The sequence below is a fragment of the Erpetoichthys calabaricus genome, chromosome 2 (genome assembly GCF_900747795.2).
Source record: "Erpetoichthys calabaricus chromosome 2, fErpCal1.3, whole genome shotgun sequence".
NCBI classification, from domain to species: Eukaryota; Metazoa; Chordata; class Cladistia; order Polypteriformes; family Polypteridae; genus Erpetoichthys; species Erpetoichthys calabaricus.
In genome coordinates this window covers 230,164,035-230,190,669 of record NC_041395.2, presented here as the reverse complement: position 1 = coordinate 230,190,669, position 26,635 = coordinate 230,164,035, and the positions used below count along the sequence as shown (strand labels likewise).

Below are 26,635 nucleotides of genomic sequence, written 5' to 3'. Positions count from 1 at the left end.
TGATGATAAAGAGTGATATTGCGTGCTAATGAGTTCTCCGATTCTAATTCTGTAACTTTCATCGCAGAAGCTTTCAATTCCATGTTTGCAAAGTGGTAATGTGCATGTTGTGCTTCGTGACAACACTTGCAGTTTAGCAAAAGTTATGGAAGAAACTGGCATTAAAATTTTAAGCTGCATGGCTCACACTTTGCAGCTTGCTGTGAATAAAGGCTTATTGAGCCAGAGAAGCATCTCCAACTGTGTTGCCGTTGGGAGGCGAATACTCACTCAGTTTAAGAACTAGCAGCCCACTCTTTCGTGGCTGAGAGAAATACAAACAGACCTTGGTACCCCAACTAGAATGCTTCAGCAGGATGTCTCAATTCGTTGGAACAGTTCATATTATATGCTGAAAAGTCTGGTTGATTAGAAACACACTCTGGCTGCGTATGGTGCTGAATACGAGCTTCCTACCCCTCTCATGGCATATCAGTGGGGACTTGTGGAAAACATGATTACTCTACTCGAACCATTTGAGTAACCTACTAAAGACTTAAGCGCGCATTCATTTACAATTGAGGATGTGATTCATATGAGTTAATATGACAAAAACCACACTTTTGGAGCCTGTCACAAAACGCTTCAGTGGTGCATTCTCCGAGTCAGTATACACTCTATGTACTGTCATTAATCCACAGTACAAAGGTCGATTTTTTGATTTTTTTTTTTTTTTTTTTTTTTTGACCAAAATACCAAAAAGCACTTGAGAAAGAACTACTGTATATACTCACATTTAAGTTCTCCCACGGTCAGAGCTTGATTTTACCATATAGTTTCCAGCATTTTATAATATCATTCGTATAAGTTGAATGTGGAAATCTCACACTGTTGGTCCAGGAGATTACGATATGCTCATGCCTGCCTGAGAGAGTAACCACGGAGCACACTGCCTTTATTAATTTTTTTTTAATGTATGTTTTGTGCCTATGCGACCACACGGTAATACCCAAACTATTCCGAACCGATATTTGCGCTGTTTTTGTATCTCACACCCTCATACACCTTTATCATAAGAGCATCCCTTATCTACGATGAAGCGTTCGATCAGAAGAAAATATGAAGCTGGATTTAAATTAAAAGTCATTGAAGTGGCAAAAGAAATTGGTAACTGTGCTGCTGAAACTGAAACTGGTGCGAGATTGGAGGAAGCGAAAAGATGTAAAAAAAAAAAAATAAAAAAATTTAAGTAACATTTTTGAACTGGCTTATAAGTCGGATTATGATTTTATGATCGTCCGTGCATAACTTAAGAGTGTGGTGCAAACATTAGCCGAGAAGAAAACGAACATGTTGATGGCATCACCTCACCCTTTTTGTCGGGTTCTTACAATTTGCTTGCCAGATTGCCTACAAAACTGTTATTGCAGTGGTGCAGTTTGTGGGTTTTTCCATTTTAGACATTCGAGTAGCTTTGGAAAAACAGTGAAGGAATTTAATTTAGTGGGCACTTAACAAAAAGGAGGAACAGGTTCGTCTGCTTGCTAGAATGCACCTTCAAGTTTTGTAACTTGTGAAAGATGTCTCCTATGTCTAAACTCTAAAAGATTTTAAGACAATATCTACTCCAGTTTTAATGTAAACATTACTTTAAAACAAATCACCCTGAAATATGCAGTAGTCTCTCAATATTTCAAGGCAAACCTGCGTTACAAAGTGTTTCATTATGGAACAGCTTGTGCTATTTCTCTTAAAAGTGCGTCCGCATCACACTTTATACAGAATGCCCTTTATATGACTCAAATCATTAAAGTCAAGCTTTCAGCGTCACAAATTTTTATTAATGGCATTGGTTGGTACAGGCGGTTGTCCTGTTTTTCTTTACCATATATCTGGTCAACCTAATAATTTGTATATTATAATATAGGTAAACATTTGTAAACTTGTTGGATTTTTTTTTCCAGCTGAGTAACTATCTGGGTGAGCCCCCTATCTCCAGAAGTAACTGCGCTCTCCAGTATTGGAAAAGCAATGCAGCCCGTTTCCCAACCTTGACCAAGGCAGCGATCAAGTACCTATCAGCACCTTATACCATGTGTAGACAGTGAATGCCTTTTTTTCAGCTGTGTCAAATATAGTAAATGAAAAGAGAAACAGGCTTGCTGTGAAAAGGCAGAAATGCTTGTTTTTGTTAAGTAAAACCTACCATTTTCTGCTTTTAAAGAAGCCAACTTAAACCCAGTGTTACTGGCCTCATTTTACCTTTTAGTTTTACTTAAAGTAATATATGTCTGATAATGGCACAAAGAATATGCATTCATTTTTTTTTTTGTTAATATGCCCAATGCCATGTTTTGTAATGGCATGGTGTCTTGATGTGCTTAAGTTATCCAGAATGTATATGTTAAAAATATTTTTGTACATGGCCTGGAGTTTTTTTTTTCCTATATAGACAGGCCATATCTTGCTTTCCCCCCCACACACCACGGAAAGTACTGGTTGCTTTTATATCTATAGCAAAGAAGAGCATAAAAGTCGGCAAGTTAATAAAACAAAAAAGTTAATCTGTTTCATATGCTACTGTTGTTTCTTTGATAATGCATAATGTTTTCAGCATAACTAAGACATTCAGACCTGAAGTAAATAAAAAAAATAAATAAATAAATAAATAAAAAAATGATCGGCCGTCGGTTATACTGTAGGTATTGGCAAAGATGGACAAAAATATATTGGCCTTCGGTGTCGCCCAGAATTTCCATATCGGTGCATCACTAATAATTACCTTTTTCTACCCTATTAAACCTGCACAGTATTTAACCTTTTGAAATCGTTTGATATTTGCATACTTATACACTTGTATATAGTGTATTGGCATCTTATTAACAATTACGCTTCAAACTTAACCTCCCATTAACACCATTTTTCCACTACTTTCCAATCGGAAACTTTGCTAAAAGGAACTTGCCCAATTTTCCTTCTCTACATCCCAATTCTATTCCAGGAGAAATACTGATCAGTCTTAAAGACTCAGGCACCATCTCAATAATTTATAAAAAGAAAATATTTTAAATTCTCTTCCTTTCAAAGATCCCAGGGTACAGTGGGGAAAGGATCTCTCACTAATTATCTGAGAAGTGGAAGGCAGACATGCACAGAATACACTCTAGCTCCAGATGCACAATGCATTCAATCATTCAACTCAAAAATCTTTTATTGAGCACATTTATCTCAGTTAAAAAAATCAAACCTGTGAACATTGCATGTTCTGTACTATTTGAAAAATAAAATTTCACACTTAGAGGATCTGTTCAAAACTTTTTTAAAAATATGGTAAGACTTAATAAAATTTTAGCTTAAGCATTTAAATTGGGGAATTTATAAATGAATTGCTGTTGTTGTTGGTTCTCTTCTTTCTCTCGGGCAAGGGTTGATTATATGTAGTTTTACTTTCTTGTTTTATTAAATATTGATTGTATGGAATGTAAACTTCTTTAAATTTATTAAAACAATAGGGAGATGTGCTTTGAAGCATTGACACACTAAATGATTTTCATTTTGGTAATAACCATTGGAGCAGCTCGCAGCTCAATTCATCAACAGTGCAGACAGGCCAAATAGCCATTTTGTTTGAAACTTGTTTTCTTTAGTTGCTTTAACTGTTAGCATTGCCATTGTGCACTTTATTTCCTTACCACTCAGTCCTGTGTAACACTGAGTGCAAGGTTTCCCTGCAACTGTATATGTCAGTTAGATAATAGATGGGTTTCCTAGATAGACATCTGTAACAAGCATGGCTACAATTGGATAATGAATGCAAGGCATCAGTTGCCATTAACTGAACTGTGTAAGACATAATGTTAAAGCAATTAACCTTGCCATCATTTCATCTGCTGTTACAAATTTGTGACCCTACAAGTTAAATGATTAGAACTTATAGTTCACATCATTAAGGAGACTGTGGAAGATTGTGGGTTCGCTTTCCGGTTCCTCCCTGTGTGGATAGCGCTTTGAGTACTGAGAAAATGTAATGAATTATATATAAATGTAATTAATTATTATCATTGAACTCTCAAAGCAATAACCAAAGCCTGTGTATGTGTGTTTTGGCTTTATTTTATTAAACACATTTTTTCTTAGGCTAGGAATTTCTGTGTAAAAATGGTTAACCCCAAGTGCCTGTTGCGCAAAGCTGTTTTGATCGGTCCTATACAGTAGTGCTAAACCGCAAGCAACTCTAGGATAGAAATTCTGGAGTGTCTTCTTGTGTTCCTATATAATATAAAGAGATCATGCCGTAAGACAGTTTGTATGTATTTATTTGTCCAGTGTCATGATTGTTCTGCATGTAATGAATTAGACAGATTAAGTGTGTGATCAGGTGGCATGGTGGCGCAGTGGGTAGCGCTGCTGCCTCGCGGTTGGGAGACCTGGGGACCTGGGTTTGCTTCCCGGGTCCTCCCTGCGTTGAGTTTGCATGTTCTCCCCGTGTCTGCGTGGGTTTCCTCCGGGCGCTCCGGTTTCCTCCCACAGTCCAAAGACATGCAGGTTAGGTGGATTGGCGATTCTAAATTGGCCCTAGTGTGTGCTTGGTGTGTGGGTGTGTTTGTGCGTGTCCTGCGGTGGGTTGGCACACTGCCTGGGATTGGTTCCTGCCTTGTGCCCTGTGTTGGCTGGGATTGGCTCCAGCAGACCCCCGTGACCCTGTGTTCGGATTCAACGGGTTGGAAAATGGATGGATGGAAGTGTGTGATCATGACCATGTAGACTCTAGTTGCTTTTCTCTTAGAATTACATCAAATTAAGGAATGGTTGTGTGGTATACTTTTTTTCCCCTTAGTTTTCCTATCACTACTTTAGCCTAAGCATCAAAACAGCATGTTTTTATAATTTTAGAAATATTTTGGAAAGAAAAATGTGATTTGGTTACAGATACAGTGAAATGTTGGCGTGCACATTGACTCTTACTAACACATATGGTTTTATAGCGAGTGCAGACACAATCAATGAAAGCTGACTGTTTATTAATTTTGTATACATTATCAGGAGAGCAGTCTGTGCATTATGATTTTCCCACTCCTTAGAATACAAAGTACACTGCAAGCATCATTTTGTAAGTAGTTGTAATAAAATATTGACCAGCATTTGTGGAGGAAGCAAACTGTGCATAGAACAAGCGATCGCATACAGAGCGCTGGTCAAATTATTACTAATTAGTTGGCTGATGCTTTTGTCCAAGGCATTTTATGGCATTTGTGATATAAAGTTATGCTGGCAAGGAACTTTTTTTAAAAAAAAAAAAAAAAGTTTCTGCACTGCTGAGAAACAGGTTTCATTCAGAAACAGTATGTATTATTTGGCAAGTTAGTTGCAGTTTACATGATAGTCCAAATATAAATCCAAATAAATCTTGTTTAATCAAGAACTTTAAAAAATAGTTTTGATCCAAATTAAGTTAGAAGGAATTCATTTTAGATATTTTTAGATTTTTAGGTCTATACTGTGATATTTACCGTTACCGTCCAAAATACTTTAAATGTCATGATACATAATTTTACTTATATAACCCACTCCTATGTAGTGTTATAGTGAACAGGATGTGATGATCTGTTCCTTAAATTGTAATATTCAAATATTTTGTCCATAGTTGGTGGTAATTGGATTTCTCGTTTACACTTCTAATAAGGCAGTGACAACATTGGAATATACAATTTAATGTACCCAGTGAAATGCATTCCTAACATTTACTTGATGGATTGTGAACAGCCTATGCAGAGTTATTTTAGTGGTGTTCTCAGTTAATATAAAGATAGAAATGCATAATATGCACAGTAATATATAATTTAACGTAGTGTATCTGTTTTAATGCTGTCTAGTGACTTAGTAGTTTTTTGATTCAATATTTTCTCTCTTGCATATTGTAATTCTTTTTTTCTTTTTAATAGACAAAACATCACAGAATTGGTTGAATGAAAGCTCTGAAAAGCATAGCTACACGTGGTACAAGAATGCAACAGAAAGTGACAAGAGGCCTATTTCTCAAACAACAGCACTTAAATCAGAGAATAAAGACTCTCTTGACAGCTGGCATTCATTTGTGGACTTAAGATCTGACTCCCCTCCTGCAGATACTTTAGAAGTGAAAGAAACTACATGGATTGAAGAATATGGTCAAGAAATAGAGTCAAGTGGAGTTCAGCGTCCAGTTTTGGATAATTGTGGTGATTTAAATTCAAACAGTGAAAAACTAATTGGTGAATATGAGCTCTCAAGGGAACCTAGTGAAACTGAAGACATCTCACAAATTGTTCTCAGGCCATCCAATTGCAGGACATATCGTAGGCCCAACAAGGGTAAACAGTCCTCATTAATGGGAAATTCTGATCAAATAAGTGACTGCACTGAGAAGTCCACAGTCAGAAACAATTCAACTGCTAAAGTAGAAAGCAAAACATCTAGCACCGGAAGAGGAAGGACTAGAGACTATACCGTCTTACACCCTTCCTGTCTTTCTGTGTGCAATGTCACAATTCAGGACACAATGGACCGAAGCATGGATGAATTTACTACTGCAACTCCTGCAGACCTAGGAGAGGCTGGCCGGCTAAGAAAGAAAGCGGAGATAGCGTCAGCTAAGCAGAACAGGTTTATAATTCTTTTAATGTTTGTTTTTCTTATGAGTCAATTAATATATTTCATGTTTATACTTATCACTCAACATAGTTTTGGTAGTATTGCTGGTTTTATGCCCTGCCTGTTCTTTCTTTTTACAGCTTTTAGTTAATAGAGTAATTTCTAAAGAGGCGTTTATCTGTAAATTGCAGTATTGTAAACAATATAAACATTAGACACTTCTTGAAACAGACTATGAAAACAGGCATTTAAAAAGATCAAAATAAGATCTCTTCTTCACTCTGTAATCTACATTTTATTTATAGATTTTTTCCGGTACTCGGTGTTCAAACTTTGTTATTCATTTGCAAGTAATATGTATACATGTCTAGGGAAAAGTGGTGAGCTTAATGTGATCATTTACTGTGTTCATTTTAACATGGTTTTTAAAAGCTGAAGGAATATAACACATGAAGAACTTAAAGCACGTTTCTCTGGTTGGAACAGTTCTTTTAACTCTTTAGAAGATGAACGTTGTGCTGTCATTTAAATATGACAACAGTGTAGTTTGCAAATTAAGACATCTTACAGTGAGCAATAGGGAGATGTTTGACAGTTCAAGTTTTGTGTTTATGGAGGAGGTTAATAGTTTTTGTCTTTTTTTCTTGTGATTAAATGAAAACTGGAAGCATATATTAAATAATGTGGTAGTTTAAAGTGCAGTTACTCTAGTTAATTTAAATTCTGTCACCACAATCTGCTAAACTACGAAATAATTTGATGGGATAGGCTATTCAGCCCATCAGGCTTGCCAATTACATTCACTCAGATTCTCCTAATTAACATCACACCATGATTTGAAAGTCCCCAAAGTCTTCCACTCTACCACATTACCCTAAGTTCTTGTCAATAAGCCGCGGCTTATCTAAGGAAAAAAGTTGTGAAAATGAAAAAATAGAATATCGGCTTATACATAAGTCCGGCTTATACATCCATCGCGGGGGTTGCGTTCCAGAGCCACCCGCGAAATAAGAATATCCGCGAAGTAGAAACCATATGTTTATATGGTTATTTTTATATTGTCATGCTTGGGTCACAGATTTGCGCAGAAACACAGGAGGTTGTAGAGAGACAGGAACGTTTTTATTCAAACACTGCAAACAAACATTTGTCTCTTTTTCAAAAGTTTAAACTGTGCTCCATGACAAGACAGAGATGACAGTTCCGTCTCACAATTAAAAGAATGCAAACATATCTTCCTCTTCAAAGGAGTGAAGCAAACAAATCAATATGTCTGTTTGGCTTTTAAGTATGCGAAGCACCGCGGCACAAAGCTGTTGAAGGCGGCAGCTCACACCCCCTCCGTCAGGAGCAGACAAAGAGAGAGAGAGGGAGAGTTTGTTTTTCAGTCAAAAATCAATACGTGCCCTTCGAGCTTTTAAGTATGCGAAGCACTGTGCAGCATGTCTTTTCAGGAATCAGCTTTACAAAAGATAGCAACGTGAAGATAATCTTTCAGCATTTTTAGACGAGCGTCCGTATCGTCTAGGTGTGCAAACAGCCCCCCTGCTCAATCCCCATACGTCAGGATCACAGATAGTCAGCGCAAGAGAGAGAGAACAGTAAGCCGGGTAGCTTCTCAGCCATCTGCCAATAGCGTCCCTTGTATGAAATCAACTGGGCAAACCAACTGAGGAAGCATGTACCAGAAATTAAAAGACCCATTGTCCGCAGAAATCCGCGATATATATTTAAATATGCTTACATATAAAATCACAATTTAAATGACCGCTACGCGCTCGTGTTGACTCGGCGACGCCCAGAGCAGAAAGAACGCGCTCCGGCCGCTCCAACCGCGCCATGCGGGGAGTGAGAGAGACGGCAATATCTCATACTCTCTCCCCCCTTAAAGAAATTAAATGGGCGCGAGTGAGACCACTGACCTCCCTCCCTTCTATTAGTTATAGGTTATAGTACGTTCGGCTTATCCATGAGTCCGGCTTATCTATGATACGATTTTATTTTAAAAATTCGTATGATTTTTGGTCTCCGGCTAATACATGAGTCCGGCTTATAGACAAGAACTTAGGGTACTTGGCAATTTGTGTCTGTGATAGCTTCCAAAATTTGTAAAAAAATTACCCTTAAGTTTCAGCTTTGTCCTAGTGCTCTTGTTAAAGAATTTGTTTTAAGGAAACCACAGGCACGCACTGTAGTAATTCCCATCATAACCTTCAATACTTCATTCATGTCCACTCTTAATATCTGAAAAGGTTTGGCTCCTTCAGTCCTTCATAGCGTATACTTCTCAGTCCTTGAATTAACCTAGTCACTCTCCTCTGCACTGTTGCATTATTGTGATACTGTACACAGTACTCCTGCGGTGGGTTGGTACCCTGCCCGGGATTGGTTCCTGCCTTGTGCCCTGTGTTGGCTGGCATTGGCTGTAGCAGACCCCCATGACCCTGTGTTCGGATTCACCGGGTTGGAAAATGGATGGATGGATGTACACAGTACTCCAGATGAAGCCTCACTACTGAGTAAAATAGCTAAAGCATAACATCCCTTGGCTTGTATTCTACTTACTGTGCTATATTTGCCTTCATTTCTATAGACTCTCTGATTGTCAATAAGTGAAAAGGTCTTAAACTCTAGGTTTTTCTCATGAAGTGTATTTTCAATTTTCAAACCCTTGTGTACTTTAATCTAATATTTTTACTTCCTACATGTAATGCATTCCATTTAATTAAACAAGTTTCCCTGCCAGTTTTATCTTACCAAGCCCTTGTATTGTTCAGGTTCCTCTGTTAAGATTCAGTGCATTCTGTATTCGCTCTCCTTTCTCCTAGTATCATCTGAAAACCAGATCAAATGTTAGTAACTGTTGTGATGATACTCTGTTGTAAACATGTAGAGTTTTTAATCTTTGTTTTTTTTTTGCATACATTCAAATGTACGTTTTCCTCCTATTTTGAGAATTCAGGTCACAATGTTTTTTTTCCCCGTTTTTAATTTATGTGAAGACATTCCCGCTCTTTATAGTAATGAAACACCATCCTCAACTTGGGTTCATGATTTGACAACTGTGTTTACATTGTATATCTGACAAACCCAAGACAGCCTTATGTTTTATAGTTTGATAAATCAAGGTAAACCAACTGAATTAACTATACTTCACATTCATGAATTGCTTTCATTAACACTAGCATCCCTAACGCCCACTAAAAAATTTGTAATCCCGGCCCACCTTAAATCCCTTTGCACCTCTCCAACGTCTTTTATTTTGTAAATGTGTCGATCAGTGCAGGCAGCCTGCTGACCCATCCCCCGCCTTGACAGAGCTCAGCTTGGGGAAAAAAAGTTCTCCCAGCTCAAGCCAAGGTTCCTTATCTGCGTGTGAGGTTCCTGGAGTTGTGTAGGGTAAATAATACAGTATATCTTTATTTGGAATACATGCATTTCATGTGTGTTCCGTGTCTACAAAGATCTGGGTAAGTGTAGGAGGAAAGGAAGTGCAAGGCAAGAAATGCTGAACACATACCTAAAGCAGGAACTTTTTCCATGTTATACTAATAATGACGTGAAGTATATAATGTGTGAAGATATCAAATAGACACGTGCACTTTTATTCAAGAATATAACCAAAGAAACAAAACATTTGATATACATGTTGCTGTCAGTGAGTTAAAAACCCAAGCCCAAATGTCAATTGACAGGAAGTTAATACGTATGCTTGAATGGTGTAGAGGTAAGAACTGCTGCTTTACAACTCAAATGTAGCAGTTTAAGACCGGGTGCTCTGCGTTTTGAGTAGTGAGCTGCATAATAAAAGCATATCTTTGATTTGAGTCTAACACCTGGTGTAAATTTTGGCTACTTGTAAAAGTTAGCGCTTGTTTTTTTTATTATTCAGTTTTATTCTCTCAATGACGTTGACGTGGTACAACGAACTTGCCTCTCCCTCTTTGAGTTGATCTCCATTCTTTTCACAAGAGCAGAGTTGTGGCTCAGAACTATTTGTTGCAGCGGCAATTAAAGATATGTCCCGTGACCACTATCAGACTAGACAAAGGCAGGACCGTAGCGCAACACAGCTTCTTCACAATGCTTTCGCTGGCTAATAGACTGCTGCATTCTGCTTGGCACCTTAAAGTAAAATGGGACTTCCACCTGCAGCTAAAGTCACTTCAGTACGCGAGCCATGCCACACTACTGTTTAGATCTGGCAGTGCCATGATGATGGAGAGGTGTGAAGGGATTTAAGGTTTGCTGGGATTGAGTTTTTTTGTAGGCTTCAGGGATTCTGGTGTTAAAGATATGTTTATGTATGATGCCCCTTATATTTCTGCCCTCTCCATACACATCTCTAGTAAAACACCCCTGACTGATTCAGAGTAGGTTTATTTTTCCTCCTTCTTTTGTTTTACACAGTCAGTCCCCGGGTTACGTACGAGATAAGGACTGTAGGTTTGTATTTAAGTTGAATTTGTATGTAAGTCGGAACAGGTACATTACTTTAATAAATGCTATTGTTGACACTGTAACCAAGTGCTCTGCCAATGAATAATGGAGTTTTACCTCTTTCTGACCTTTTTATTTCTACTTTATTTTCTATGGTGATGGTTTTTCTCTTTACTGTATCACCAGCACTTGCATCAGATTTGTGATTCAGAGACTTTCTTGAAGGGTGAAGACAAAAGGCTAAGATGAGCTCTTCTGCGCAGCGCTATACAGTACACGCTATCACATCATTAAAGCACCTGTCTACACGTCTGATGTACTGACAAGAGACAACTTCCTGCTTTGTGCTAACAGTACAAGCAGGCTTGCTGTTGAGAATGACTGGGTGCGGCGAGGGGTGGTTCATCACCAGCCCACCTCAGTCGCCTCCACTACAGTATGCTACCTACAGCGTCTGCCCACCGAGAACGAACACGGTGTGGCCAAAGGCGGGTAGTGAATTGCCCAACCCCAATTCAACAGGCAGCCACCAGAAACACACTACAATGTTACCCCCGCCGCCCCGTTCAGCCACAACCGGGTCACTGCTTGCAGCATTACCAGCCATGTGTGCTGGGTGGGCAGTGAAACGCCCCCCTCCGCTCCATCCAGCCTGCGTCCAGTCAGAAGACAGTAGCTGTGGCGGCGTAGTGAGCGGGCAGTGAACCATCGTCCTGCACATGAGCGATAGCTGTGGCCCCGGTGACTATGGACCACGGGTCACCGGGAGCCGCCCAAGGGACACTACACTGCACGAGCAGCAAAATCTCCCCCCTCCAGCCACCGCTTGCAGCATCCCCATGCCGAAGATGACGGAGCGGCAGTTACCGAGGCGCATGCGTCGCAGCTGCGTCCTCATTCGTAGGTCGGATGTCCATAACCTGGGGACTACCTGTACTTTAGCAAGCTAGTGCTTTGTATTTTTAAAAACCCCATTCCAACTTATCTTTACAAGCCTGAGCATAAAACCTGAATTTAATGGGCAAGTTAGTTATTTCTTTCTTAATCTAATAAGTATATTTGTACAAAATTGAAGCAAATGTGAATGATTGCTGTATTTAAAATTTTATATTTATAATTTTAAATCAAATGACATGACATAATACAGTACAAGAGAAGGGGTTTACTGTTTGTCACAGGTATTTCAAATATTTCATAGTCTCAAAAGTAACTATTTCCTGTCTTAACTATAATATAATCAATTTAAATACATCCTATAAATATTCACTCTGAATAAAGAAATCTTGCGGTATTCATAAGATGCTTTCACAACACAAACTGTTTTCAGTAATCAATCAATTTAAATTTTTACACTACTGATTCTAGTACAGCTTCACATTTCTTTTCAAAGGTGAAAAGTCTATGCGACAAGCTTTTAATTTTTTAATTCCTGTTTACTAATGCCATCATCACATTTAAAAACATTTGTTTGGGGCAGGTGTTTCAGTGTGATTTCAATATATTGTTTCATTGCAGAGTAATCCTCAATATATTTGATTTTTTTTTTTTTTTTTTACAGTTTGAGAGGTTTTTTTTACCACTTAATATGTGTGGTTTTTGTGTATGTATGAATGTATTTACGCATGTGTACAGTGTGTCCAGTATATAAATCCACTCTGTTGGACAAATCCCTGCCTTAATTTGCACACCTCCCTCATTTCCTTTGGGCAAGACCTTAGAGTATGTCCTGACTGAAAATTGAGGCAGGGGAACCTTTGGTCCCCCATCTCCCCCCCTAAACCAGCAGCAGTTTGAATAACAGTGCCAAATGGTTATTCAGAGCAAGTGTAATGCCAGAATAGATTGAAGCCAGGCTTCTTTTTAGATGTGCGTAAACCAGTTTGTTGTACATCCATTGTTTATTTGTAATTATTCCATATTAGGAAGCAACCTGCTAGATATCATAAAAAGTAGTGTGGCACACTATCGCCAAGCGCTGTTAAATGATTTATTGAATGTTGATGCCTAGTTGTGAATTGCTGTTTCTTTTCTGTAGACCAATAGACAGTAATCACTGAAAAAAGTTGCAAAATCACATAAGCCTTTCACTGCACACAACGAAGATCATAGACTAAATACGATTTCCTTTTGAAGTGGGAAGTCGAAGTTTCCATGTTCCTAGTCAGAATTGTTAACTAGAATGCCCCCTTAAGTTGGTTTTCCAATTTGGAAACTCTGGGCTGGTCCGTCAAGTCTGAGTTTGTCCAACTTCAGATCGTGATGCCAATCCAAAATCACGACGTACACGAAGAACTTTAGTGAAAGCTGTAGTATTTACTGTTTGTAAGAACTTCTGTCTATTTATGTCTAATTACCGTTCATATTCAATCTGTGGACGTGGTGCTACAGTGTTCAGTTACGCAAATACCACAAAATTCAATATCAGTCTCTATTCATTCTGATGGAGCTTGGACAACAAAGTTTTTCCTGGCCACATCTGTATTGTTTACTCAATGTTTCCTGGAATTAAGTCAACTTGGGTGAAACTTAATTTCCAGCTCCTGTTTCTGACTTCTGAGGTAAATGGAACACAACGGAAGGTTAAGAATCAGTTGCCACACTATTTATTTCAGTTAGACACCATGGAAGTCATCTGCAGCAAGTGGATGATAATGGATAAATTGGTATTGCTGCTAGATTTCATATTTACATGGGACAATAACAGCAAGGGTTTCAATCATGATATAATGATTATAAAAAATAATTCAGACTTGATATAAAATTGCATCTTTTAAATATCTCATATTATGGGATCCAGTAAACATCTCTCTAAGAAAGTTAAAATTATTAATTACTTTTGCTCACTCAGATGCTTTCCTCAGTTTAAATTTTATTTTCCATAACCAGTACATTAGGATCGATTTCAACAGATCAACGTAATACCATACCAGACAGAACCATTTACTTCAAATTAATCACAATGAAGACAAAGGAAAAATAATAATGAAATGGAAAATAAAAATACAAAGGAATAGTACCAAGCTCTTTTATTACTGTAGTATGTTATGGTAAACCTGACCAATCTTAATGTTACAAATACTGTGCAGAATATCCATCACTTAATTAAGGGCCTAATGTCTGTTGAATTTTCCTGCAATGACATATTTAGTCAAGTCGGCTTCTTAAATGGTACTTAAAGCTGGTTAATTTTGGCTGAATTCACAGAAGTAAACTTAAAGTGAAGATTTTTTTTTTCTTTGACTGCTTTAAAGAATTTAATTGCAATGGAGATTGCAAGAAATTGTAACTGTTAAAGTTAGCATTACAGTAACAAAATTAAAGCACATGCTTGCAGAGTACTCCCATTTTCCTTAGAAGTATGTTATGTTAGGAGTTTGGTGGTGCTGGGTGTATTTCACAGTATTCTCCTCTTTATGTCCCACACCATATTTGCTATATTTTTGCTTTGTTCTTTGCTTACATTGTTTTATGTTTTTATATTTGCTGTTTTGCTTATTGATCATGAGTGAGGGTTTGGATTGCCCCATGTGTGCACCTGACATGAATTTAATGCATCATGTTTATAATAAGCTCATTGATAATGGGGGTGGACACATTGTAAATGCATTTGGTAGTCTGCTGGGCCACCACCCTTGCAAACCTGATAATCCAGATACACTTTCTGGTAGCCCAGCTTTATATATAGGATGAAGGGTCGCTTACAACTTTTTTCACCAATGTTTATTTGTGAAGTTTTGTTGTACGTCTACCACAATATAAACATAACTGGAATCTTGGAAGAGAGTATTTTAGTAAGTAGATTATTTTTAAAGGAGTATGTTAAGATGATGACTGATCTTTTCGCATTTTACTGAAAAATATCACAAATCTCCACATATACTGCTTTAATATTGTATTTTTTACTTTTAAACCCCACCATTTAATTCCTCTATCAAAAACATCCTCGGTTTGCTATATTTGGGTTATTCAAAGTTCAGTGTGTCCTTTATAACATCATACACCTTTACTTACCCACAGTCCGTGATCTGTGTTTGTAGCTGCATGCAGATTTATCACTCTTGGACCATTAAAGAAGGTCCTTATGGCCTACGCCTGAAAAAGCATGTTCATAGTCGGCAGTTTTTGGACTGATAGTAGGGGGAGCATTTTCACAACCTCCAGTAAACCTATTGGAGACTAGAGTGTATACAGATTTTTTTTTATATATAAATGTGTACAGTGTGTGTGTGTATATGTGTATGTATGTATTTATGTATATGTATATGTATTTATGTATATGTGTGTGTGTGTGTGTGTGTGTGTGTGTGTGTATGTATGTATGTATGTATGTATGTATGTATGTATGTATGTATGTATGTATATACACTGCCTGGCCAAAAAAGTTGCCACCAAAAAAAAAAGTCACACACTCTAATATTTCGTTGGACCGCCTTTAGCTTTGATTACGGCACGCATTTGCTGTGGCATTGTTTCGATAAGCTTCTGCAATGTCACAAGATTTAGTTCCATCCAGTGTTGCATTAATTTTTCACCAAGATCTTGCATTGATGATGGTAGAGTCTGACCGCTGTGCAAAGCCTTCTCCAGCACATCCCAAAGATTCTCAATGGGTTTAAGGTCTGGACTTTGTGGTGGCCAATCCATGTGTGAAAATGATGTCTCATGCTCCCTGAACCACTCTTTCACAATTTGAGCCCGATGAATCCTGGCATTGTCATCTTGGAATATGCCCGTGCCATCAGGGAAGAAAACAATTCATTGATGGAATAACCTGGTCATTCAGTATATTCAGGTAGTCAGCTGACCACATTCTTGGAGCACATACTGTTGCTGAACCTAGACCTGACCAACTGCAGCAACCCCAGATCATAGCACTGCCCCCACAGGCTTGTACAGTAGGCACTAGGCATGATGGGTGCATCACTTCATCTGCCTCTTTTCTTACCCTGATGCGCCCATCACTCTGGAACAGGGTAAATCTGGACTCATCAGACCACATGACCTTCTTCCATTACTCCAGAGTCCAATCTTTATGCTCCCTAGCAAATTGAAGCCTTTTTTTCCGGTTTGCCTCACTGATTAGTGGTTTTCTTACGGCTACACAGCTGTTCAGTCCCAATCCCTTGAGTTCCCTTTTGCATTGTGTGTGTGGAAATGCTCTTACTTTCACTATTAAACATAGGCCTGAGTTCTACTGTTGTTTTTTCTTCGATTTGATTTCACCAAATGTTTGTGATCGCCGATCACGATCATTCAGGATTTTTTTCCGGCCACATTTCTTCCTCGAAGACGATGGGTCCCCACTATCCTTCCAGTTTTTAATAATGCGTTGGATAGTTCTTAACCCAATTTTAGTAGTTTCTGCAGTCTCCTTAGATGTTTTCTCTGCTTGATGCATGCCAATGATTTGACCCTTCTCAAACAGATCTTTTCCACGACCACGAGATGCGTCTTTCGACATGGTTGTTTAAGAAATGAGAAGCAACTCATTGCACCAGTTGGGGTTAAATAACTTGTTGCCAGCTGAAAGATAATCGCCCATGCAGTAATTATCCAATAGGAGGCTCGTATGTATTTGCTTAGTTAAATCCAGGTGGCGACTTTTTTTTTGGCCAGGCAGTGTATATGTATATGTGTGTGTATGTGTATATGTGTGTATGTGTATATATACAGTGGGTACGGAAAGTATTCAGACCCCCTTCAATTTTTCACTTTGTCATATTGCAGCCATTTGCTAAAAATCATTTAAATTAATTTTTTCCCTCATTAATGTACACACAGCACCCCATATTGATAGACAAAAAAAAGAATTTTTGAAATTGTTGCAGATTTATTAAAAAAGAAAAACTGAAATATCACATTGTCCTAAGTATTCAGACCCTTTGCTCAGTATTTAGTAGAAGCACCCTTTTGAGCTAATACAGCCATGAGTCTTCTTGGGAAAGTTGCAACAAGTTTTTCACACCTGGATTTGGGGATCCTCTGCCATTCCTTCTTGCAGATCCTCTCCAGTTCTGTCAGGTTGGATGGTAAACGTTGTTGGACAGCCATTTTTAGGTCTCTCCAGAGATGCTCAATTGGGTTTAAGTCAGGGCTCTGGCTGGGCCATTCAAGAACAGTCACAGAGTTGTTGTGAAGCCACTCCTTCGTTATTTTAGCTGTGTGCTTAGGGTCATTGTCTTGTTGGAAGGTAAATCTTCGGCCCAGTCTGAGGTCCTTAGCACTCTGGAGAAGGTTTTTGTCCAGGATATCCCTGTACTTGGCCTCATTCATCTTTCCCTCGATTGCAACCAGTCGTCCTGTCCCTGCAGCTGAAAAACACCCCCACAGCATGATGCTGCCACCGCCATGCTTCACTGTGGGGACTGTATTGGACAAGTGATGAGCAGTGCCTGGTTGTCTCCACACATACCGCTTAGAATTAAGGCCAAAAAGTTCTATCTTGGTCTCATCAGACCGGAGAATCTTATTTCTCACCATCTCAGAGTCCTTCAGGTGTCTTTTAGCAAACTCCTTGCGGGAGTTGGCCTTAATACACACACACACACACACACACACACACACACAAATATATATATATATATATATATATATATATATAATCTCTCAAATGAAAATTGCATAGCATGATTTAAAAAACAAAAACAAAAAATTAAGACTGGGTATTGTGCTGAAAACATCAAAATTAACACAATGATGCATAAATATTAAACAGGTGAATCTATTAACTGGATAACGACAGGTTGGGTTGATAAGTTATATATTTTTTTTATGTTTTCACAAAATGCCCTAACATGTGCAGAAGAAGCCCTTAGGTTTCAGTCAGTCAGGCTGAAAATTGCCTATTTAAAATGTATTTCTTACTTTGTTTGATATTCTGAAGAAAGTGTTTTTATGTCAGTTTAATACATTTAATTCAAGTTTGCTTCTGTGTTCTCATATATAATGCATCACTAAAATAATCAGTTCTGCTCATATTTGGATGCAAATTATGATTTGTATGTTTAAATTGGGTGTTCTGGTTAACGTAATATAAAAACTGGATGCACCAGTACATGCATATGTAGTTCACAATTTTTGTTACAGAAGGATCAAAGGACAGAACCTTCTTTAAGGTTTAAAAAAAAAAGTCAATATAAACAGATCTTTGGATTTTTAGTCTTGAGAGAAAGTCAAATATTTGGTAATTTGCTATAAAGACACTAGTCTTTATTTTATTACAAACTTAATTTGTTTGCTGATCACTTTATTAGTGCTAACAATGTATTCATTCTGTTAGTATTGTTAACTATTCCCAAAATTGTAAGTTTCTTATTCATTTAGTAATGGGTATTATTAGCCAATAAAAGGTGTCACTTTGCTTGGCTTTTCTCTACATTCATAATGGCTAACACGGTACAACACCCTAGTACTACAGTAATGGGTAGAAAGGTTTATGAGTTTGCTTTCATTTTTGCTTTTAGAATGTTCAAGTAAAATAAACAGCTTAGTTAGAAACATGCAGTTTGACATAATGCAAACTAGGATGTTGTCATGTTAATGTTTTATTTTTTCTGTTGTGCAGAAAGGAGTGTGAGAATTTTGTTTAGAAGAAACTACATTTGAAATTGTACAACCACATTTAGCTGATGTGCATATTTACTGTTGAAACATGTTAATGTTCTAATGACATGTACCACATACTGGAATGTGTGTATGTAGCCAGTAGGATTTTGAAATGCACCTTTATATATTTTCAGATAACAAAGAAACTAGCTAATGCATAAGATACTGAGGTGTGTACATTTTTCAGTGGTATGATTTCTTTTTAAGCTTTCATCAAAAAAGAGGAATAATATACAGTAGATATAAATAGTCTTAATATATTGCAAAATATTAACATAATGCCTTATCCCAATTATAAGGATAAAATCATATTTAAGTGCCCTGGCAATTGCTGCCTGTGGTGCCTATCCTCAACAGTCGATTCATGTATTCATCTAATATCCAGGTCAGCTTAGTCTTTTTAATTGTTAGTGTCTTAAAATGCTGATCCAATACTGTGTCTTATGGGTCCATTTTGACTTGATTCTTACACCCCATTTAGGTGCTATGAGCAAAACTCTTTATATCCCAAGTCTTTTTTATTTTAATTGATCAACTTAATTATTGATTAGATGGTAAACAACCCTTGATAAGGTACTAGCCTTTGCAAGATACACTTCCACACTGTGGCTCCTAGATTCAATTTAAGAGTTTGTTTAAGCAAAACTGCATGTGTTTGTGGAGACTGAATGGAAACTACATTTCCTTGGGATGAGATTTTGGGGGAGCACAATTAGATAGACATTTTCACTATGGTTCCTGTGAAGATGCATAGTAAGCAGAAATGTTATTTTTATACCCACTGTAAAATTATTTAACATTGTTTTAAAAGCAAATGATTTGGGGAAAATAAATCTTTGAAGCAACTTGAGTTTGTAAGGCTGATTAAGTGCTTTCCACTTTTGCAGCATGTGAATTCCTCTACCCATTGATGTGGTTATATTTTTACCTTGCCATTATGAGCAATTCTATTATTGGCAAAACCCAGGTAGTGGATATAGGTGTTTTGGACCACAGCATGGCTTGCTGGATGTCTCAGTTACTCCTATCTATCAGCCAGCACACTATACCTTTTAGGAATGATGCTGTATATTTTACATCTGCTGTAATTAGTGCCTTTTCTTTGCAGTCCAGTGCATTATCATTAGAGAAATCTCTGGATGTATGTAACTGTGTTTTACACAACAACTTAAAACATGTTTGTTGCATAAAAGACACACACTGTCTCCTTTCTGCGTTCCTCATTATGATGTATTGACCACCTACAAGCCCATAAAAGAATGTTGGCCATAGGCTAGAATGTAAGTGGAGGAAGACTGATTCATGTCTTCATTAACATATCTTTAGGGAACTTCTAGATACTCAGATTTTCTCCAAGACCATTCCAGAAGCCCATGTTCTGCAAACTCAAGTCTTTTGCCATCTTAGTGATATTCAAAATTGGATGATTAAAAGTTACTTGCAGTTAAATGGTAATAAGTCAAAGGTTATACTTGTCCTCATCCGGTTAAAAAATTACTAAATAAAACATTTCCATATTGGTGGTCACTTAATTCTGGTTTCTTTATTGTTTATAAGTCTTGGAGATAATTTGTTGCTACACTTTCATGTTAGTCACATTGTGTATTTTGCCAGAACTTCATTCTGTCTGCTACTGAAAATATTGTAGTAGGAATTAGATCGGGGGTCCAAATCTGGTCCTGGTGGGCCACAGTGGCTGCAGGTTTTCATTTTAACCATCTTAATTAGTGAGCCGTTTTTGCTGCTGATTAACTTGTTTTGCCTTAGCTTTAATCGATGTGACTCAGACCCCTTAGTTTTTTTTCCGTTAATGAGCAGCCAAACAATAAGACACAAAACAAGCTGCCACATGACCAACTAACTTGAAAATAAAGAACAGTGAAAGTCTTGGTCATGTTGGTCTGCTGAGGTCACCAAAACAGTGTTCTTAGGGGGAAAAAAACAGACAAATCAACAGTCTGCTGTGGCAGAATGAGAACAGCAACAAGTCATGGTGTTCAATAACGGGTTTAATTAACAGCAAGAATTGGGTTTTCATTAAGAAACTGCTTAGAGTGAAATTGGCTGGATGTTCCAATTTAGCTGGTCATCTATTGGCTCATTTCACATCTCATTTGTTTGGCTGCCATTTAGTAAAGAAACAAATCAATTCAGAGGACTGAATCCTTAAAAACAGGGCTGTTAAAATCCAGGGAAAAGGAGTTAATTAGTAGCGAAAACTGCTTGCTGATTAGGGTTAGAATGAAAACCTGCAGCCACTGGGACCCACCAGGACTAGAGTTGGACACAACTGAATTAGATCTTTGTTATAGTTTTTTTTTTTTAATTTTAAATGGTATTTATTGTAGCTGTTCCTGATTTGTAAAATTCCTAGGAATGACTATTCGATTTTATAGTTGATGTGTTTTTCAGAAATTTTGTTTACTAGCATTTTAACTCCTGATTAAGACTATGGCATTGTATTAGTTAAGCTGCATGTCAGATTGGTTTACATTCAGAAATAGTGGATTCTTTCGGTGAAGTGGGGATGTTCTGATCTGATTGTTTTAGGGCCAATACGGATTAATTGTACCATGTTACTTTATTGGCCGATTACAATACCGTTTAGTTTTATTTTTTTCTTTATTTCTTTAAAAAAAACTTCTTCACTAGGCTCCAGCATAACCAGACATTGAGAAGCCTTATGTTCTGTACAAAAGTGTTAACTTTGGCATTTTTATTATTAAACTAAGGACCACTGGTATTAAATGTAATTTTTTTATTTATGAAATTAATTTGTGTAGGCGTGTTGTTTATTGACCATAAAGCACTAAATAAACTTCCCTTAAAATACATACATTTTAACTAAAAAAAAGGTCAGTGAAAATATTTATTCCTAATCCATAAAGTATTAAAAAAAATGCTTCACATTAGTACAAGTTGCTGTATTGTTTAATTTCTACTGTAATATATGTGTATGAAACAGGCTAATTTTAAATTATTTCACTGTCTAACAAAAACGTATATTCTCATACATTGATATACATGCACTTGTAGGTTTAAATCATTAATTGCACTACAGCTCGAATGTTTAAGATATTTATCAGGAGGATACAAGCCTAACATCCGTAACATTTTTTACAAGTAAAATAGATTTTGCTGTTATGCTAACAAGTCTATTGTTTACTGAGCAGCAATTTCATGTTCTTCATCTGTACTTTTTCTAATTGAAAATGTAAACTGCTTTGCTTAACATGTTTATTTACTATCCAAACTCAGTCAAGCAATGTTCATTTTAATTAAAGGACAAAATTTAAAAAATCTGAATTCATTAGATTAGCTTTTCTTGCTGTTTGTTTGGTTCCATAGGACAATTCCAATTCCTTTTTCTTCATTTATTACTCCACTTCCTTTATTGTAAAGGCTGATATTCCAGTCTTCTCTCTCCCTCTTTCGCTCACTCTGGTAGAGTCCATACTAACTGCTGTCTGTTTCAAGGAAGTTCTCAACAAAAAGAGGTGCGCTTGCTACCTTAACATTAGAATCCCTGAAGTCTACGAAAAAAGTAGTAATCCCAGGCCACCTTATGTTCCTTCACACCTCCTCATCAGCATCTTTCTATTGCAAACGTGTCGATCGTCACTGGCAGCAGACAGCCTGCTCACTCATCTCTCCACCAACGCAGCTGAATTCAACTCAGACGCTGAAGGTTATTTGGCAGTGAGGTGTTGGAATTGTATAGGATAAATAATGTATTGTTATTTGGGATATGTACATTTCATGTGTGTTCCGTGTCTGCAGTGATCTGGGTAAATGTGGGATGACAGGAAATGCGAGGCAAGAAATGTTGAACACATAACTAAAACAGAAAATTTTTCATCTTACTGTAATAATGACCAAATGCAGAAGTGAAGAGTATAATGTGTTAAGACTGAAGTCCAAATATCAAATAATTTCACAAATGGTATAACAAAACAAGTGCACTGTTATTGAAGAATATACCCCAAAAAAATCATTCAATTTGCATGTTGCTGTAAGTGAGTAAAAATCCAAGCCCAATTTTCTGCCGTCATGTCTGTTTGGCTGATGCAGAGGTAAGAACTGCTCTCTTGTAATCAAGAGGCTGTGAGTTCAAGTCCGGGTCATTCCTATTTTGAGTAGTGAGCTGCTGTTATATAATAAAAACATACATTTGATTTCAGTCTGTAATGCCCAATGTAAATTTTTGCTACCTGTAAAAGGTAATGCTGAAGGGGTATAAGCAGACACACACACTGGTGAATAATTTATTCTTGGTTTCTTGTTATCACTTGAATTTTATTTAGTTTTATTCTTGAATAAAAGCACACTTGTTTTGTTATAGCTTTGCAAAAGAGTTTATTTTATATTCCAGTAACCACTTGAATGAGCTAGCATATCTGTCTCGGCTTCTCTTGCTCAAGCACACACAAATCCATGCATGAAAATGTCATTATTTGAAAGTGCTACATACCATTTGAACATGGTGGGTTTTTTTTTCTCCCAATGTTGCCTAAACTCCACGTTATGATACATGGTACTGAGAATACAGACAGACTTCTTCTTTTTGGGTGCATTCACCATCAGCATGGGACTGCCAAATCTAAACACTAGCGTGGAGAGTTGCTCACGTACTGAAGTGACTAGCTGCAGGTGGAAGTCCCACTTTTTTATGGTGCGAAGCAGAGTTGTGTTGCAGTGCAGCAGTCTATTAGTCAGTGAAAATGACATGAAGAAGTTGTCTGTTACGGTTTTGCCTTTGTACAGAAACGGCTCCATAAGCTTTATGACCACAGTCTCAGAAAGTCTTTCTCCCTTGGAACAACTGGGATCTTTTCCTAAATATGGAGTGGCATTGCACATGCACTTTGTCTCCAGATCTGCTGCAATCCAAAACTTTATGCAAAATTTGTCAGGCTTGGTTGAGATGTATTTGAAGAAAAGACAACAGACCTTGTTCAGAAGCAGATGCTCATCAATAGTAATATGTTGCCCTGGGTTGTAACTTAAAACACAAGCTCTCAACAAAATGTTGCCAGATGTCCGAGATTGCAGCAGATCTGTCGTTTTTCCACATGTTCTGCACGGGTGTATTTGTTGTCAAAGTGCAAATGCCACATGATGTCTGATAGCAGTCATGGGGCATCATATCTTTGATTGCCAGGACAATAAATGGTTCTGACCAGGCATCTGCCACAACATCAACTGTAGTCATCGCTGCTCTTGTGAAAAGAATGGAGAAAAATGCCATCAACTCAGAAAGGGAGAGGCAAGTTCATCGTACCACGTCTTTATTTGAAAACTAACAGTGTCAGATTTTGTAAACGTGACTGAGAGAATAAAACTGAATAAAAAATAAAGCACTAACTTTTAGAAGTAGTAAAAATGTACACTGGGTGTTACAGACTGAAATCAAATGTGTGTTTTTATTATATAATAACAGCTCACTACTCATAATAGGGAGTATCTGGGCTTGATTAAGAGGCAGCAGTTCTTACCTCTGCACCAGCTGAGCAGACATGTCAGTTTGGTGTAGATCAATATTTGGGCTTTGGTTTTTACTCATTGACAGTACCATGCAAATTTAAATTATTTTTTTCTTTGGTTATATTCTTGAATAAAACCGTGCTTGTTTTGTTATACCTTTTGAGAAAGTGTTTATTTGATATTAGGACTTCAGTCTTCACACATTACATACTTCATATTGACATTTTGTCATTATTACAGTAAGATGAAAAATTTTCTGTTTTAGTTATTGCCTCGCATTTCCTGTCATCCTACATTTACCCAGATCATTGTAGACATGGAACACACATGAAATGTGTGTATTCCAAATAATGGGTTATTCAAACTATTATTCACTGCCAGATAGAGACGTCAGCTGCCTCGGTTGTATGGGGGAGGAGATAATGGATGGTGAGTGAGCCAGTGCTGATCGATCAACACATTTTGAAGACAAAGATGCTGATGAGGGGTTGCGAAGGAATTTACGGTGACCCGGGATTACAACTTTTTTTCGTAGGCGTCAGGGATTCTAGTGTTAACACCTTGTATAAAGGAATACAGCTAAATTACCATAAAGCTTAGAAAAGCATATGCTGAAAAATAAGTTTCTTTGTGATCAGCCAATTTACTGATCACCGATTGAGTCTTTTGTAGTGAAAATCGGCCGAATTAGAATGGTGACCGAATACTCAGTACAAAACCAAAGTAAAAGTGAATGCATCTCACATTCAGAAGTGAAAGGGGGTTGAAATTTGCTGCAGACGAATACTCTTTTGAAATAAAACGCAGCACATCCTTAGTGAATTAGCAGATATAAACAAGCAAGCTGACATTGATTTAACGTACAGTCATAGCAAGTCTCAGAAGGGTAAATTAAATTCAACATGTGGCACTAACCGGTGTGATAGGTGTTCCATCTAGAAGCAATGTGATTAAACAAGTCTGGGTGTTTTGTTTTTTTTTTTTTGCTTTAATATATTACTGTTTTTAACAGATTAACATAACTCGATAGGTTAGCTCATGCATGTGAATATGGGTGCTAGTTTAATTGAGAATTACCCTTTGACAATAGGTGACATGGTAATTGGCTGTCACTGGCTGCTGGTCAAGGATGAGAGAGCAGGTAAGAGCTAGAAGAGGAGGAATAACCATCAGTGGTTGGAGATAGGGCTGGGTGATATGGACAGAAAATCATATCGATATACCACCGTTCGGCCAAAATATATGGTATATATCCAGATATTTTTATGAAATTACTAAAATTTTAACTTGTTAACCAAAGCCATACAAGATATCACATGAATTTATTAATCAAAATAAAGGTTCAAATACGTAATAAATTAATACATATTTTTAACTTACAGGCCCACAGTACCTAAAAGAACTACCTTATCTGCCTTCAGGTTAAGAACATAGTGTAAATAAAATATTTAAATATAAGCAAAAAATGGCAGGCCTAAGGGTTCTGAAAATCAATTTGAAATCATATAAAAAATACAGCCTACATTACAGTTAATATAATATAAAATACTATAATAACCATATAAATACATAAACTCTTTCTTGCCCTCCAATGCTTTAACAAACATGTTAACTACTGTACATTAGACACGCATTTAAATTTGTTAGTTTTAAATTGAATATTTTTTTAATACAATAAATCTGTAAAACACTATTTTTGGTTTATATATATATATATATATATATATATATATATATATATATATATATATATATATAATGTGTGTGTGTGTAAAATGTCCTTAGGCTAGAGTTTTTTTATATTTTATGCTGTAACGATTTTAAACTTCATTTTGTGAAATAAGTAATGTGTTTAACTGACATAACTCACTGTAAAGGCATGCACTATAAAACTTCTTCATTCAGGCTTTGATAAATATAACTTAAGCAGTTAATGTTAATTTATTTAAAACTTGCACTTCCCAATTATCAGATAAAATTGATGACTAAAGCACTGTATTCTTTGCCACTTAAGCAGTTGCACCACTTTCATAATGTTGCTCCCATTATCGGTTGTAACAGAAATGGGCCTCTTTTCATCCAGCTTTCCATTTCTGAGGGTATCTGGCAGAGCTTCAGCTGTGTGCTCCCCAGTGTGGTTTTCAGGAAAATAGCTTGTTTGCTGACGCACGTTTAATCTCCCATTCATCAATGAAATGAATACTTAAATATGGCTTGCCGGTGCGGCTTGACCACATATTGGTTGTCAACCTGAAAATGTTTAAATTTAGCAATCAGGTCATTAAGGGAACGTCTGACCTGAATGTACATGTTAGGCAGTGCTTCTCTTGCAAAGTAATTGTGACTGGGCAATTTGCATTGAGGATCAAGAGTTTTGATTAGTCTTTTAAAACAATACTTTTCCACTGTTGAAACAGAAAGTACTGTATATCTTTTGCTACATTGTAAGCAACTGCCTCAGTGACACTGTGCCATTTTGCACTTTTGTTTTTTTTTT

General features: G+C 37.1%; 1 protein-coding gene across 1 annotated transcript in view; it reads left to right on the top strand.

The window, feature by feature from the left end:
• The window catches only part of waplb (WAPL cohesin release factor b), a 266,382-nt gene that overhangs the window by 49,621 nt on the left and 190,126 nt on the right, over positions 1-26,635 (top strand). The window contains exon 3 of the mRNA XM_051922842.1: positions 5,922-6,621. Within this exon, the coding sequence (XP_051778802.1) occupies positions 5,922-6,621 (700 nt within the window). The remainder of the gene's footprint in view (positions 1-5,921; positions 6,622-26,635) is intronic.